Genomic DNA, 18,202 nt, shown 5'->3' with positions numbered 1-18,202 from the left:
ATCCAACCTGACAGAGCTTGAGAGGATCTGCAGAGAAGAATGGCAGAGAATTCACAAATCCAGGTGTGCAAAGCTTGTCGCATCATACCCAAAAAGACTTGAGGCTGTAATCGCTGACAAAGGTGCTTCAACTAAGCACTGAGTTAAGAGTCTGAATACTTATGTCAATGTTTTCAGTTATTTCTTTTTTAATAAATTTGCAAAGTTATCAAAAATCTGTTTTTTGCTTTGTAATTATGGGGTATGGGAGTGTAGACTTATGTGAAAAAATAATAATAATAAATTTAACGCACCCCCTTTTTACGCACAAACCATGAAAATGACATACCTGAACTTAAATGGTTGTATTTACGGGACCCTTTGGAGTATGGATGCAGTTGTAGTATCTTTTGAAAGAAGACACTTTGGGCTGTTTTCCCCTAGTTTCAGAATTAATATATGTTGTTCTTTTTTAAAGTTAGAGAAGCTGTTTTACAACACGAATGCTACTCTGATTGCATAGTTTGTTGAAGAACGATGACGAAGGGTAATTCTTTCAGGCGATATCGCATGTAAACAATGGAGAATATATCACTTTTATGGACAAAAAATGCTATTGGATGTTTTTAAATGAACCCTTGTCATGTACAATTGACCCAAGTGTGTTAAACTGGATTCATCTGGTGATCATGTTTTCATAATAAAAGTCCTGTTTTGATATTGCATGTTTTCATTTGTACTCATTGCTATTGTGAAACAGAGATCGGATATCAACGTTGAACCCTTAGACATCTGAAAATATGTATAATTTGTTAACATTCATTACATTTATAGATGGTAAATTATATATTAAATGTAAGCAGAGTGATGTCACCACCGCGAAAAATTAAGGGGTGTATACCGGTACCTTGAATGCACACTATGGTATGTTGCTTTGGGAAAAAGTGCCAAACAAATGTATAAATGTAAATGTAAATCCATGTATCTTCCATTCATTCAATGTACACTTAATTCAATACACATTATCCAAGTAAAGTTTGCGTTTGAAGCTTTCCGTGCAATGTGACGAAAGATGAAATCCACACACTCCATTTTCATTTCGTAATGTCTCTTCATAATGACCCTTTCTGTTGTTTACAGTCAGCTGTTAGTCGAAAAGGAAAGAGAGACATTAATTCTAATCACACATTACACGGATGAGGGAAAAACTACCATGCAACTTCTCTCGTTAATGTGCGATGTGCTCATTCAACTATAAACACTTGTTCACGGAGCCGCCGGGTCTCTTAAAGAGACGTTACCATTTTAGCGCCCGGTCCTCACATCAATGTAAGTCAATACTTGTAAATCGTTCAAATTATACATATAAGCAAACATAGCCAAATGTAACAATGCAGTAAGTGTAATAATTGTGCAAATATCGAATTATTTAAAAGGGGCAATCATACATTATGCAATATTTGAACTTCAACAAACACTGTAAATATTGAAGAATTTATCTAAATAAACTCTTGCCGTATCAATGCAGGAGTTTGGTAAAAACCTGTCCAAAGCCCTGGCCCATAAATATAATGTTGTACTTTTTTGATATAGTAGCACTTAAATGTTATATGTGGAAGTGTGAGCTTGTATCATTATAAATGCAATTCCATGACATCATATACATTGCTAGAATAGGAATTAAACAAAAACAAAAAAGCTAAAGTGGGATTAAACCCTCTCACATACCATAGCACATGAAGTCTTATGAATAGTCTACATACAGTATGTGGATATGCCCCCTTCCCAATTTGGTTAATACCTTTTCCCGTTAAATTATGCTTAGAGGGTTGCTTGAAAATGGCGGTTCGTTTGAACTCCAGCACAATATGTACCGTAAGGGTCCTTTCACACCCTTAGATTGCTTGGACCAATCAGGTGCATACCCAAGTTTCGGAAAACAGACTTCATCATCATTTAAACAAATCGACCTTTGACATCATTCGAACCCTAAGTAGTACAAAAACAATCCATTCACATTTGCACTGAAAACGTGATTTCACATTCTGAAAATCAACAGATCAAGTACCAGAGCTGTCATCTGTCACCTTGTAAGATTTCAAGCTTACTGATAGTAGCACCCGGTGGCCCAGGTTGGTACTGCATGCTAATTATTAGCTAGCAAGCAAAAAGTGCAGTTCGGGCTTCTGTAATGCTGATAATGTAATCTGCAATGTAAATGTACATTTTTATTCAATTAGAAAATAAGTTAAAATAGATGGCCACTATTGATCTCAGGCCTCAGACCCCATTGTCCAGTATTTCAGGCGGGTTTGCATTTACGAGCCAAAAAAGGGCCTAACGTCTAAAAATTAACCTACATTTTCTCAATCTGCGATTCAGATCATAATTCTCAGTTCCTGCCGTTGATGTCTGCTGAAAAGCTCTCATTCAACGCCTAATCCTTCTTGAGAACACAGTATAGTCTTCATTCTGCATTTGCCATTACCATAGCTTGAATTGACCTATTTGCAACAAAGCCACAGAGTAAGCTCATGTTCCATGTAATCCTCGTCTGTAATGGGGTGTCAGCTGCTATTGGGCATGACAGTGGGGAAATCTGTGCAGGATCTGGCAACACCATCTGGACATCTCTGGCTGAGAGAGCAGGTGTATGGAAAGACCCATTGGATGACTGTAACTGAGGGATAAAACAAGCGCTACTGGTCTCTCGAGACTAGTTAGGCAACAAACAAGGCTCCATTCACCATGGTAAAAATCAAACCTGCAGATGGTCCATAAAGTTGGTGGTGTAGCTCGCCATGTAATACTTTCCTGTTTTCCCCATCACCATCATCAATGTCTTTAGAAAATCGATTTGAACATTTTGTAAGGAAAATGTTAGTGCTTGACCAAAACAAAAGTTATGGTGTTCTGAGTGTGAGTTTTCTGGTCCCTAGATATGCCTCAAATGCCTATTTGAATATATATATTTTTTGCCTGTTTTACTGTCCAGCATGCAAAAATTGTCTCATGCTTGTGTAGGAATGCACATCTATCAGCAGCCTGGTTCTCAATCGAAAAAATTTAATATGGCAAACCCCCCATGACTAAGGTTTATAGCACACAATTCCTCAACATTCATGTAGCACAACCAGTGTTGGGAAACTTACTTAAAAATAGTAATCCACTACAAATTAATAATTATTTCTATAAAATTGTAATCAGATTACTTAACTATAGGGATGCAAACTCATGAGAGGTAATAAATGTTAGAAAGTCATGGCAGATGCTCCAGATGAACATTTTCAGTTGATTTGTTTGTTGTATGTAATGAGGTTCAAGGAACGAGGAATCGTGAGATGTCACTTTTTTATTAACAAAATAAAAACGTTAGCTTAAAGCACAATGGTGAAGCTTCAGTTCAAAAACTCAAAAGGTTGAAAACATGGCAACAGCCAACACACAAGCAGCTTCACAGCTGGGCTCTCTCTCTCGACTGCCGCTGTCTCCTCTCCTTAAAAGCCTCAATCACTCCTCACTGAAACATAAGACAGGTGTAAAGCACAGGTGGAAATCATTCACTACTCATCTCCCATGCTTCACGCACGGCACTCGGCCACACCACCGCCTACACATACCCCACTGCCCGACTCAGGCCTGGGAACTGTCCGGCCAGCCACAGACTCCAAGTGAGGACCGCCTCAAATTCAGAGGGCTGAAGTGCCAGATACCAACAAGTCCATGCAACGATCAGCATAAGCATCCTTCATGCAGTGGAGACATTGGAGTGGGCCGTGGTCCGAAAAGAGAGTGAAGGCCCCCCCAAGCAGGTAGTACCGGAGAGTGAGGACCGCCCACTTGATTGCCAGACACTCCTTTTCTATTGTGCTGTACCCAGTCTCTCTTACAGAGAGCTTTCAGCTAATGGACAGCCACAGAGTGCGGCTTTTACTTGTAAGCAAGCCTGTTGGCATGGCTCAATCCACTGGACCAGGTCTTGTGATCCTTTAGTAAGATCAGTTAGCGGGCTGGTGACGTCCAAATAATTAGGCACAAACATCATAGTTTTATTATCACAAACATAATAGCCAGTCAACCCCAGGAAATGTCTCACCCCCTTTTTGAACTTGGGTGTAGGACAAGCCGCAATGGCATTTTTGACAATCTCCCTGTGTAAATTCCTGTAGCCGAGCCCCCCTGTTATACAGCAGGGATTGACATTCTTAAGCCTGTAGCGAATTCTCCTGTGATAGCTGCCCCAATGTGTGGAGTTTTGCTCTCAGGTCAAGAACAAATTGAATTCAGTTTTTGCTGTTTGAAGGTCCCTCCACCCAATTTTCCCTCACAACGTCTAGACACCAAGAGGCTTACACCCATACAATCATTCAAATGGGGAGAACCCCAGGAGCTTGTGGGAACTGCACTGCAAATAACAGGGGATCAAGCCACTTATCTCAATTCAAAAGCACACTACGTGCTGAAAAGCTGCGTAGAGGCACTGCTTCCAGATAACGCATTGCGTAGTCCATGAGCCGTCAGCTCTAATGGCCCTACAAGTTCAATACCAATTCCTTGGAAGGGGACATCGATCTAAGGAAGTGGGCTCAAAGGAGCTCTTGGGGTGGCCGGTGGATTCACCAGCTGACATTCACGGCACGCCGCGCAACACCTGCAAACATTATCTGTGAATGTCCGGCCAATATAAATGGGCCATAAGACGGTTTAGAGTTTTTTATCATCCTAAGTGACCTGCAATCGGATTATGAGCCATCTGGAATAACATATCCCGAGAGCTCTTCGGTACCAACAACTGGGTTGTATCCTCTTTTGTCTGAGCTTCCTGCATCACTCGATACAACCTATCATTTATAAAAGAAAAGTACAGATACACGAGTGCAATGTCTGGCTGGAGGCGTTTACCATCTATCTTCCCCCTCCCTTCAGTCATCCTGTCATGGAACTGACACCAATGGCCCAAGCTCTGCCTTTCCAGCCAGCGAATTGCAAACAACACACTGAGACACTTTGGTCCAGGACCCATCCGCAAATAATCTCCTCAATATCTCCTCCATGCACACCTCACCTTCACACTATGTGCTTTACCCAAAGCCTCTCGTTGAACCAAGCATTGGTGAATCGAGGTTTGATTACAACCCGAATCCACCAAGGCCGTTATGTACCCCCTTGAATACTCACAGGTATCTGGTACGTCCCTGCTCAGTTGGGGGCGTTATGTGGCACGTCGGAGACCCAGACCAACATGCCCACATCCATCAGAACACTAGTCCTGGAAGTGGCCCGGAAAGCGAATGGGCAGCAAAATTCCTCGTAGGTCAGCACCCAGAAGCACTGATGATGTTGCTCAGGGTTCCAGCCAACCTGCTATAGGATGGCCCATTTCAGATCCGGGTACCCCAGCAGGTTAACATCGGCAGTTGTTGGGCCGTGAGCTGAGACTACCCTTGTTTAAGGTTACACGAAAGTCATACACTCAGCACCTCACATCTCCTTCACAATGACTCGTTACGGGGCCAAAATTCATGTATTCTACATAAATAATATATTAGAAATAAGCATAACCCTATAATGTACTTAAAAGTAATTAAATTAATTGAAAGTCAGTAACTGTAATCTGATTACAAGAATTTAAACTGTAATGCATGACGCTACTTTTTCGGACTAAAAAGCTATTTGATTATAGCGACTAATTACTTTGTAATTAAATTACACCCAACGCAGAGCAAAACTAGTGCAAGTTACATACTTTGGGTTAAAGCAGGGCTGTGCAATGTGTAGAGGTCTGATACTCGACCCGAGCCCGATGGGACCCAACAAGTCGTCTGGTTTTGGGCAAAGTCCGGATCAGTTTGTTTTAGTAATAACTTCGGGTTTGTAATTAATTAACAAATAAATAGGACTACATAACTTTTGAGCATATGCTCTCACTCACAGATTTAGGAGCTATTCACACCAAACATGTTTTAGTGTGCCTGTTTTCTATGTAAATATGTGCCGGATGGGCGTCTTTGACCATTGCGTTGTATTTTGCTGTATTTCAGCATCTCGTACAGGGCCGTTGCATTTCTTAAACACTGTGTCAACTAAAAGAGAACTTAAAACGCATCTCGAGACACCTGCGTTCTGTTTCATTAGTTGGACTGCATCCGTCATTGTTTATTCGACATTCTGAAGAAGTTCAGTTTGCAAAGAAGACTTCATGGGACCGTTAGACTGCAATATATGATTCCAGATTGTTTTTCACCCAGCAAAGTTTCTGCGCATGATAAACGGTAAGGTGGGCTGAAGGGTCACCGTGCCTTGTTAAAACGTGTATGTTCACCGTTACCTTACGGTTACGAATGTTAGCCTTACCTTAACAAACATTATTACAGTATAATATACAATACAATATAATGCTTGAAAGAAACTGGAGCACAGCTCGTATCCACCATTGAAATCTGCTACTCTGAAGAACCACACGTTTGCTTTGTGATGTCAGAGTAATTTAATATTTTAATGGACATTAATAAATCGCGATTACAATATCAAGGGCAATAATTGACAATTGTGATTTTTGCTATAATGTGCAGCCCTACTCACATGAGATATGTATATAAAAAGCATCCCAGGGTGATTTCTCAAAAGGTTGGTTGAGAAAAGGTCAAGAGTTCATGTCTGCAAATTCAAGGCAAAGGGGGACTACTTTGAAGATGCTAAAATGTAACAGTTTTGAATTTTTTTGTCACAAAATAATTCCCATAGTTCCATTTATGTTATTCCATAGTTTTGATGGCTTTACTATTATTCTAAAATGTGAAAAAAAAAAAAAAAAATGAGTGGATTTCTTAAAAAAAAAAAAAAATAATGCCATAAATAGTTTTCATTAATCAGTTAACATCATACAAAGTCCAGTAAAAATAAAAAAAAGTTAATTAATAGTTGGTGTGAACACTTTTGCCTTTAAAACGGCACCAATTCTCCTAGAGACACCTGGACACAGTTTTTCTAGGATGTTTCAAGCTTCTTGGAGAATTCGTCACAGTTCTTCTATATATTTCGGCTGTCTCAATTGCTTCTGTCTCTTTATGTAATCTCATACTGGGACGATGTTCAGTGGGGGGCTCTGTGGGGGTCATGACATCTGTTGCAGGGCTCCCTGTTCTTCTATTCTAATCTTTTCTATTTGCAAAAGTAATGTTTGGGAGTCTAACATTTATATTTCCAATTAACACACCAAAGCTGAAGATATAAATAACCATCTTAAGACAAATAAGACTTTTGGGAAACATCTTAAACGCCTAAGACTTAAAAAAATAAGACTTTTGCACAGTACTGTATATATGGCAATCACATTTTGCTCCCTTCTAATACACCTTGTTATGGCCAAATTCGAAGTGTGTTCAGAATTTCGGTTTTGGCCAAAACTCTCATTTTGGTCCAATCTACAATCCACAAATTATTGAAATCTCATGTCGTATGAGTGAAGTGTTAAGCTTGGATCCAAAATCCCTTTTCACACCCATTATAACGCTTCTAAAACGTTAATGTGTAATTTTCCATTTTAAAACGAGGATGCTGTCAGCGGAACAGGGGAAAGATAATTAAACAACAAAGCGAACAAAGTGTGGAAAAAATTATTCTCTGATGTATGAGCAACACATTTTTATGAGTCAGATGTAGACATTAAAATGACTGCACAGCTGGAGTGTGTGTGTGTGTGTGTGTGTGTGTGTATGTGTGTGTGTGTGTGTGTGTGTGTGTGTGTGTGTGTTTGCTTAGCTATACAAGGGGGGCTAAAATTGTCTCCAAAATGTTGCTAAATTTGACAAAACCTCTGTTACTTACTAAAAACTAGGGATGCGCCGATATAAAATGTTTTGGCTGATCCTGAAACCGATTTTAGTCAACAACAAAAAAAATATAGGCTGATAGCAATACCGATATTTTGCAACTTACCTTATTTTATCATCGGATCACTGTTTTACTTCAGAATGCTTTAACAATTTACAAAGAGGTAAAAAAAATATTTTTGGTCAACAACTGGCCAATAAATATCGGTGCATCCCTACTAAATAGTTCACAATATATATACTGTCTATATTTTATTTATTTTTTTAAATAGTAAGTATTATGTCAAATAAGCATTGCAAACAGTAATATGCTAAATTGCCATCACATGGCATCATCACATTGCATGCGAGTGTCGTCCAGTTATCAACTTGGAAATAAAAATGGTTATTTTGCATTTTTAATTACATTTTGTGTAAAAATTTTCAAACGTTTGATCAAATAAGCGGCTAATATAACTTGCACTCATTACATACTGCACATATAGCAAATGTAGTAGGTCAGCAGAGTTTAAATACGAAACTAAGAGTAGTTGTGGCAGGGCGGAGGGCGGGGCCGGGTGGTGATCCTACACACTCGGTCCCGTATTAGGCTAATCAAGTCTCCGAGAGGGATAAAGGTCGACTGCAGAGGATCGTGCGGGAGAGAGAGATCGTTTACGGACATGTCCGTCATGTGTGTGTTTGTCTTCTGTATGAGTTTGAAATTAAAATGTTATTTACATTGTCAAGCAGGTTCTCGCCTCCTCCTTTCCCTTGAACTACGTTACACTGGTGCCGAAACCCTGGACCGGGTGTGTAGGATCACCACCCAGCCCCGCCCTGCCACAGTAGTATAGCAATGTGTTTGTGTCTTACCGCCCAGGTCTTGCTGAGTCTGAAGATGGGAGCGCTCTGCAATGCTGACACCACTGACACCAGAGAATGCATGTTATTTAGTTCCAGAAGTTTCTGCAGAAAGAGAACACCAATTATTTTTGTCAGTAATAGCTATACCTTCACAAAGCTCAATGCAGAACCACAGAAAGGACTTTATACTGAGAAGGAGAGAGAGAGAGAGAGAGAGAGAGAGATTGTTACTTTGTATTCACTTGGTTGTTTTATTTGATTGTGTTTTGCTAATCATTTTTATATGTAATCAAATGTTGACTGCTAATAAAACATAAGCTTTCATTTTTCAGGAAAAGGAGAAAATCGACATGCACATTTAAAACAGAGAAACAGACACGTACTACTGTCTGTTTGTTAGGTTAGATGATGTCACAACTACCACCCACACAATAAACTCTCTTCTGCTCTCTGATTGGACGTCTTCCACAAAATAATAATACAAAAAAAACACACCTGCTTTCATCATTACACCCACAATGAAGCTGTAAAAATGCTTGACTGTAGGGAAAACCGCTTTTGTTTGTCTTTGTGCTTGCTTCAGCAAAGAGGAACCCCTTTATCAGCTCCATAACATGACAGGTAAAGGTAGAGGTTCATTTAGCATCAGGATTTAAAGGGGCCATATCACCATTTTTGTATAATTTAAAGATCCCCTTTTGACATTAACTTCATGACCATGTTCAACCCTTTTTTACATCTTTAAGGGGCGTTCACACCAAATGCGTTTTTGCAACAACATCAAGTCAACTGTTTTCATATGCATTTAATGCATAATTACAATTAAAAGTTTTAGGATTCTTTGTCGAGAAATAAAAAATAAAAACTTCACCTGTAACACGTCCCTGATGTATAAATTGCACTACATCATGCTTTTTTCAGTGCAAGAATGCATTCATTTTAAATGGCCCCTTAGAATTAGGATATTTTTAGTACTTCTGTTTAACAGCACTGTGCATCAAAAGGCAAGTTTGCTGTAGCTTCAAGGGTACTATCTTTGTGACGGCGTTAGGCACAGCGCAACGACCATGTCTTATCCCATTTTTGTGAGAGAGTGCTAATCCTTGCAAAGTGTAAGTGGGCATAGATGTGAGTGTTTGCGCTGTGGGTGTACACATGCAAATAGTTGGTTCTAAGTAAAGCTTAGAAGCTTTAATGTACAGTGCATGTATTATAAAAAAAAAAAAATGTATTTGTTAAAAACATCAAACTGGTCAAATAGGCACGTGTCATATGTTGTTGGAAAGCTCTCAAAGAGTAGAAAACAACGAGCCATTTGTTTTACTCATGGACAAAAATATAGCGAGTAATAGCTAAGAATATGTCTTTGACTTAGAGTGCATGTTACATGTAAACAGATGTTGCATATATGCTGCATTTTCACTTATAACTTTACAAAAAATAAACAGAACATAATATCACACACCATTACTTAAGAGAAGGTGATTATCTTTAAAACGAGCCCACACACAAGGTAATCGGAAGCATATGGTGCATTCAGAAAGTATTCAGACCCCTTGATTTTTTTCACATTTTGTTAAAATGCTTTAAATGATTTTATATTTTCACATCAGTCTACACTGCATACCCCTTAATCATGAAGCAAAATACAGATTTTTGATAACTATGCAAATTTATTAATAAGAAAAAACTGAAAATATTGACATAAGTATTCAGACCCTTAACTCAGTGCTTAGTTGAAGCACCTTTGTCAGCGATTACAGCCTCAAGTCTTATTGGGTATGATGCGACAAGCTTTGTACTGCTGGATTTGTGAATTCTCTGCCATTCTTCTCTGCAGATCCTCTCAAGCTCTGTCAGGTTGGATGGGGACCGTCGTTGGACAGACATGTTCAGGTCTCCCCAGAGCTGTTTGATTGGGTTCAAGTCCGGGCTCTGGCTGGGACACTCCAGGACATTCTCAGAGTTACCCTATGCCACTCTTGTTTTTTCTTGGCTGTGTGCTTAGGGTCATTGTCCTGTTAGAAGGTAAACCTTTAGCCCAATCTGAGGTCCTGAGCACTATGCACCAGGTTTTCATTAAGGATATCTCTGGAGTGGTGGTGGCGTAGTGGCTAAAGCACAGGGCTGTTAATCAGAAGGTCGTTGGTTCGAACCCCACGGCCACCACCATTGTGCCCTTGAGCAAGGCACTTAACTTCATGTTGTTCTGGGGGGGATTGTCCCTGTAATAAGTGCACTGTAAGTCGCTTTGGATAAAAGCGTCTGCCAAATGCATAAATGTAAATGTAAATGTAAATGTAATCTCTGTCTTTTGCTGTGTTCGGCTTTCCTTCAACCCTGACCAGTCCCCGCTGAAAAACACCCCCACAGCATGATGCTACCACCACCATGCTTCACCATTGGGATGGTATTGTGCAGGTGATGAGGGGTGCCTGGTTTCCTCCAGTCATGATGCTTGGAATTGAGGCCAAACAGTTCAATCTTCGTTTCATCAGACCAGAGAATCTTGTTTCTCACAGTCTGAAGGTCCTTTAGGTGCTTTATTGCATTGAGGAGAAGCGTCCGACAGGCCACTCTCCCATAAAGTCCAGATCGGTGGAGTGTTGCAGTGATGGTTGTCCTTCTGCATGTTTCTCCCATCTCCACACATGATCTCTGGAGCTCAACCAGAGTGACCATCTGTTTCTTGGTCACCTCTCTTATCAAGGCCCTTCTCCTCCGATTGCTCAGTTTGGTTTTCAGTTTTCAGTCCTGGTTGTTCCAAACTTCTTCCATTTAAGAATTATGGAGGTCACTGTGCTCTTGGGAACATTCAATGCAGCTGAAATATTTTTGTAGCCTTCCCCAGATCTGTGCCTCGACACAATCCTGTCTCTGAGCTCTGCAGGCAGTTCCTTTGACCTCATGGCTTGGTTTTTGCTCTGATAAGTATTTCCACCTGTGAGACCTTATATAGACAATTGAATTTGCCACAAGTGGACTCCAATCAAAGTGTAGAAACATCTCAAAGATGATCCAGAGAAATGGGATGCACTGGAGCTAAATTTCAAATGTAATAGCAAAGGGTCTGAATACTTATTTCAATGTGATATTTCAGTTTTTTCTTTTTAATACATTTGCAAAGTTATCAGAAATCAGTTTTTTGCTTTGTCATTATGGGTTAAGGAGTGTAGATTGATGTGAAAAATAAATATTTAAAGCATTTTAGCATAAGGCTGCAATACAACAAAATGTAGCTCGTTAGATAATTCATGTGAAGCACAATGTGTACACAGCACATAGTGTGCTATCTGGCTAAAAACATTTTAGCTTTCCGGGATCAGACAACTTCATCGGAAATGATGTATAATGTTGTCTAGTGTCATGGAATGCTAAACCAATCATATTTGTATTTAGATCGCTGAAACCAGAGGTGGAAGTCATCCAAATATGGGCAGAGAGGATCATTCACTCTAATTACATATGGCCATCAGACACAGACTCAATGATGGCTCAAATGTTACAGAATGAAACTGAATGAGTTCTTGTTACTCATGCCTGCATGCTTTGGAGATTTTCTATTTTCGGAGCTACCTTACTTACACCCTGAGACATATAATGTCACCTCAGAAAAATAAGATCTCATAAGTTATCAATCTATATCATTAAAAAAAAATTATGTTTTCTTTAAAATGATATCAAAAACTTGAACACTGAAACAGGAAATTTTTCAAACCACCCTCAGGTCTTAAAGGGTTAAAAAGGTTCCCCGTAGTGAAGTCCTCATGTTTAGGTAGTTTAGGATATTGAGTAATGTGTAGTGCTTTTATGTTTTTAAGGCTTGCAAGATACGCATTCTGACTAGCACGTAACTTTACTGTAGTTCAAGTTCAATTGTTCATTTGATTCATTGTCTGTGCAGATGCAAGTTGTACTATTAAGTTGATGTTGTGGATAGTGCTGATTAATGTCACATATACAGTATGTGTTTGGGTGAGGAAATGAACACGTATGCAAAGTTAATTGTACAGGTGTTCAGCTCAAATGAGGAAATCCCCAACATACTATGACTGGTCTATTTGAATCAACGGTTTGTAGAATTGTCTTTCTTTCAAAAAATAAATAAATAAAAACAGTGTGCATGTGGCGGCGGGGGCGTGGTCAAGCGCCCGTCCGGGAGAGAAAAGCGGTAAGGGCGCTTACACCTGAGCTAAATTATGTCTAACACCTGTCTCTAATTTCAGTGAGTACGAGGAGAGCGCCATAAAAAGGCAGCGAGAGGGCCCCACGAGGGAGAGAGATGACAAGCGAACTCAAGTGTTTGGCATTGTATTGTATTGTATGTGTGATAATTGTACGAAGCAAAAGGGAATTAAAAACCTTACCTTGTGGTGAAGACCTGTTTCCTGTCCTCCTTCTTTGGGAAGTATTACAGTGCATAATTAATGTCTTGCAATATAATTGTTTTCTCGTCATACGTTCGTCAAAAGTACCTTTTAATCAAAAGCTTTTGAGTATCGTCATGATGCGTCTTTTCCATCCCGTCTTTAAGTCCGTCAGTCATTTTGTTGACGAGATTAACACTGATAATATGACTAGTTTTGTACAGCTTGTGTTCCTCTGAGAATTATTAATGAGATAGTTGAGTGACGGCTCACAAGTATCAAGAGCTCTCTGGTGTAGAAATCAGCAGATATTCCAGCTGCATCACTGACGTGGCTTTTATTGATGCAGCATAGCAGAAATGTTTCGTGCGATTAGGAGAATAACACAGGGCCTCTCTAGAGTGACTAAAGGTTTCCAAAGCACACAGATGTGAAATCAATGAATAAAAGTGAAACATGCATAGTTATAATAAACTCAATCTATGAAGTTTATTATAAAAAAACTCACAATGACACAATGAATATAATCAGCATTTGTTTAAGCATGAGATCGAGAAATTCAACATCATCTGAGTGAAATTACTGTTTCTAATCCATACACTGGAAAAGCCCTAAATTCAAAAATGTATTGAGCTGCCAATACAGGCATCGTTTATGGCTCCATACTATAGCTGTGATCCTGACTCTGATGTAAGGTTGCCTTCCAAAATATTTGTTCTGGAGGAATGCGTGTCATTTTTGCAAAATGACACATGGTTCAGTACATGTAACGCAGAGGTTCGGATGTGAAATGTCGACTATGTGGCACTACGAGTAAAGCCACTCTTTATTAAACACTATTATATTATTAAGTACAGATGACAGAAAAGCCATATATGGGCATATATGACGCGCTGATAAAGAGGCATATGGCAAGCCGTTTTAACATTTAATCATTTTAACCTACTAGTCTCTATTTTCAGGCTACTAGTGCTTATTTTTTAGATACTAGTATCTATTCCATTAAGTACTAGTACTTATTCATTAGCTACTAGTGCTTATTCAACAGATACTAGTGCTTATTCATTAGCTACTAGTGCTTATTCTTTAGGTACTAGTGCTTATTCAATAGATACTAGTACTTATTCATTAGATACTAGTACCTATTAAATAGATACTAGTACTTATTCATTAGCTACTAGTGCTTATTCATTAGCTACTAGTGCTTATTCTTTAGGTACTAGTGCTTATTCAATAGATACTAGTACTTATTCATTAGATACTAGTACTTATTCATTAGATACTAGTACTTATTTCGATAGTCACTAGTAACTATTCTTTTGTTACTAGTAACAAAAAATTTTTTTTTGCCATTGACTTCTATGGGGATCTGTCATTTAGATATCAACTATTCAGTTCTGACTAGTATCTATTCCAATTGTGACTAGTACATATATATTAGATACTGGTAGTTATTCTTTAGGTACTAGTACTTATTTTTTAGATACTAGTACTTATTCATTAGCTACTAGTACTTATTCAATAGATACTAGTACTTATTCATTAGCTACTAGTACTTATTCATTAGATACTAGTACTTATCAATTAGCTACTAGTACTTATTCAATAGATACTAGTACTTATTCATTAGCTACTAGTACTTATTCATTAGCTACTAGTACTTATTCAATAGATACTAGTACTTATTCATTAGATACTAGTACTTATTCATTAAATACTAGTACTTATTCAATAGATACTAGTATCTATTTATTAGATACTAGTATTTATTCCAAATGTTACTAAGATTTTTTATTTTACTAGTAAGATTTTGAATTGAACTATACAGTGGCCGTTCTGACTAGTCATAACATAAGACTAGTAAAAAAGCAGTTGTGACTAGTAAGATAAGAATAGTTACTAGTAACATCTGGAATAAATACTAGTATCTAATTAATAGGAACTAGTATCTATTGAATAAGTACTAGTAGCTAATTAATAAGTACTAGTATCTAATTAATAGGTACTAGTGTCTAATGAATAAGTACTAGTATCTAATTAATAGGAACTAGTATCTATTGAATAAGTACTAGTAGCTAATTAATAAGTACTAGTATCTATTGAATAAGAACTAGTATCTAATGAATAAGTACTAGTATCTAATTAATAGGAACTAGTATCTATTGAATAAGTACTAGTAGCTAATTAATAAGTACTAGTATCTATTGAATAAGAACTAGTATCTAATGAATAAGTACTAGTATCTAATTAATAGGAACTAGTATCTATTGAATAAGTACTAGTAGCTAATTAATAAGTACTAGTATCTATTGAATAAGAACTAGTATCTAATGAATAAGTACTAGTATCTAATTAATAGGAACTAGTATCTATTGAATAAGTACTAGTAGCTAATTAATAAGTACTAGTATCTATTGAATAAGAACTAGTATCTAATGAATAAGTACTAGTATCTAATTAATAGGAACTAGTATCTATTGAATAAGTACTAGTAGCTAATTAATAAGTACTAGTATCTAATTAATAGGTACTAGTATCTAATGAATAAGTACTAGTAATATTTAAAAAGATACTAGTCAAAATTGGAATACTTACTAGTCATAAATTAATAGATGATATCAAAACAGAATAGGTACTAGTATCTATTAATTTGCAGATATCTTCAACCTCATAAGGAACTAGTAAGGAAATATTAGGAGATATCTTCTTTCAAGCAGATTATTACATAAACATGAGTACTCTCAGCCATCCAATCAGAGTTCATATGGTAATGCAGGCTAAACTACGGCAATAGAAGAAGCTGATTGGTTAAGGGGAGAAAAGATGCGTTTAATATGACTTTTACATATAGACCATACTAAAGACTTAACTGCCAATAATAAAATCCAAACAACCGGTTCATAATTACCAGCCAAACAACCACAATCCAGAGATTGTGACTTTTGGAGAGCATTCATAATTCACATAAAAAAATTTGGATAGTCTGCGTCTGATATGCGATTGAATGTCAAAATTAAAGTAGCATGCACTATATTAGGCTACATGCCTATTCATTATTATATTTTTTATACTGCTCACTCGCACACAGGTCTGCAACACAAGATTTTCATAAAGGTAATAACTTGTCATTTTGGTCTACTTGGGTTATTTCACGACAGATTTGGTAAGATTTCATAAGGTGACTGAGTTACTAGTTCACAGTTCCAATACGTTTTTTTATTAGCCTACTCAGCAATAGTGTAAAAGGCCGGTAAATAAAATACAACCTTAACATTGTAAACACAATAAACATGTAGGCTATGCAAATTTTACTTCCCCTTACTTTATGACAAATCCTTCAATAAATGGTATTCAGAAAACAAGATTTAAAAAAATAAGTAGCCATGTAGGCTATAATAAAAAATATACAGTAGCCTAAAGCCTTTTGTGCTCTTTATTACAAACAACATTTAGCCTATTTAAACGCCAAGGCTAAACGAATTTATTTGTATCGAAACTGAAATTGTACGCACGTTGGGTTCGCGCATCTCTCATTCGGTCCAAAAGTTTCCATATTTGCAATGTAACATTTGCATCTATTAATATAAAGTCGAGTCCCAACATAGGCTAAATCCGCAACTTCACATCAAGGGATATGAGTTTGACTAACCAGCACAGCCTTTATATTTTAGGCTGACAAATTAAATTAAGCAACTTTTTATGTTTTGTTGACTGTTTTATGTGGTCTCATGAAAGTGCGTAACTATACCACAAATTTAATTTATCGTGCCATTTATACACCAAAAATAGTTTTTGCATGTAGGCCTAGCTATATGATACACAGTTTTCGCGTGCATATGATATGGCTACTGTAAAACAGCCTACGCACGCACTCCACATCCCTAATCCCAAGAGATTTGCAGTGTGTAGCATATGCACGCAAAAAAATAAAAAAAACTATTTTGACGTAGGCCTATACATAGCACGAGAAATTAAAGTCGTGGTATAGTCTACGCACTTTCGACATCGTGTTGCAATGCCATGCCAGAAGTGAACTGATAATATTGTGTGAGCGTGCGGCGCGGCGCCATCACTGGATTTGTTCCTCAGGGAAATAACTTAATACACTGTCATTAGTCATACAGATAATATGACATCATTCAAAAGAGTAAAATGTATATTTTTATTTGTGTACATTCAAAATGACTACAAATCATGTCATGCCTTTGAAAAATAAAAAGCGCATCTCGGTCTCTTTGAACATCTTTCTGGCGCACACCAAAAATTAACCAAAATACAGCAATAAACGCCTTCTTGGCGTGTCTATACTTCTGAAAGTCAACATTTAGATTATTTGAACGAAGTTAAATGCATTATATTGGCCTAAGTCACTTTGGAATAAATCACAGCGTGTTTCATTAACCTATAAAAAAAACGTGACTTTAGTTTACAGTCCGGAAAATACAGTATAGGCTGTTATCAAATTATTTCACACACCCCCCTGCACTTGAGAACTGCTGGTCTACGCCAGTCTATGGTCTCTACACAGAAGAAAATCCCTGTCTACTCTTCCCCGGTACGGATTATGTCTGGTTGTTTGATGAGAAAAAGATGAAATATAGTTGCAATAAAGGCGTTAAGAATCCGTACAAATGCAGCCGCGGAGGACTTTTATTCTGCTGTGTGGAACTGATGAAGGAACAATTTGATCTTCGGCTGATAAATCAGAGGCAAGGATAGTGTCTAATAATTAGGTACTAGTATCTATTGAATAAGTACTAGTAGCTAATTAATAAGTACTAGTATCTAATTAATAGTTACTAGTATCTAATGAATAAGTACTAGTATCTATTGAATAAGAACTAGTTTCTATTGAATAAGTACTAGTATCTATTGAATAAGAACTAGTTTCTAATGAATAAGTACTAGTATCTATTGAATAAGTACTAGTAGCTAATTAATAAGTACTAGTATCTAATTAATAGTTACTAGTATCTAATGAATAAGTACTAGTATCTAATGAATAAGAACTAGTTTCTATTGAATAAGTACTAGTATCTATTGAATAAGAACTAGTTTCTAATGAATAAGTACTAGTATCTATTGAATAAGAACTAGTTTCTAATGAATAAGTACTAGTATCTATTGAATAAGTACTAGTAGCTAATTAATAAGTACTAGTATCTAATTAATAGTTAC

General features: G+C 37.4%; 1 protein-coding gene across 2 annotated transcripts in view; it reads right to left on the bottom strand.

Annotated features, from left to right (window-relative positions):
• Positions 1-18,202, bottom strand: part of LOC127631821 (ras-specific guanine nucleotide-releasing factor RalGPS1-like) — a 160,019-nt gene that overhangs the window by 107,237 nt on the left and 34,580 nt on the right. For both annotated transcript variants that reach the window (XM_052110185.1, XM_052110193.1), the window contains exon 6: positions 8,667-8,759. In XM_052110185.1, the coding sequence (XP_051966145.1) occupies positions 8,667-8,759 (93 nt within the window). The remainder of the gene's footprint in view (positions 1-8,666; positions 8,760-18,202) is intronic.

Source organism: Xyrauchen texanus, chromosome 3, assembly GCF_025860055.1.
Source record: "Xyrauchen texanus isolate HMW12.3.18 chromosome 3, RBS_HiC_50CHRs, whole genome shotgun sequence".
Classification (NCBI taxonomy): domain Eukaryota; kingdom Metazoa; phylum Chordata; class Actinopteri; order Cypriniformes; family Catostomidae; genus Xyrauchen; species Xyrauchen texanus.
The sequence above is the reverse complement of the archived record's forward strand: the minus strand, read 5'-3'. Positions and strand labels throughout refer to the sequence as shown.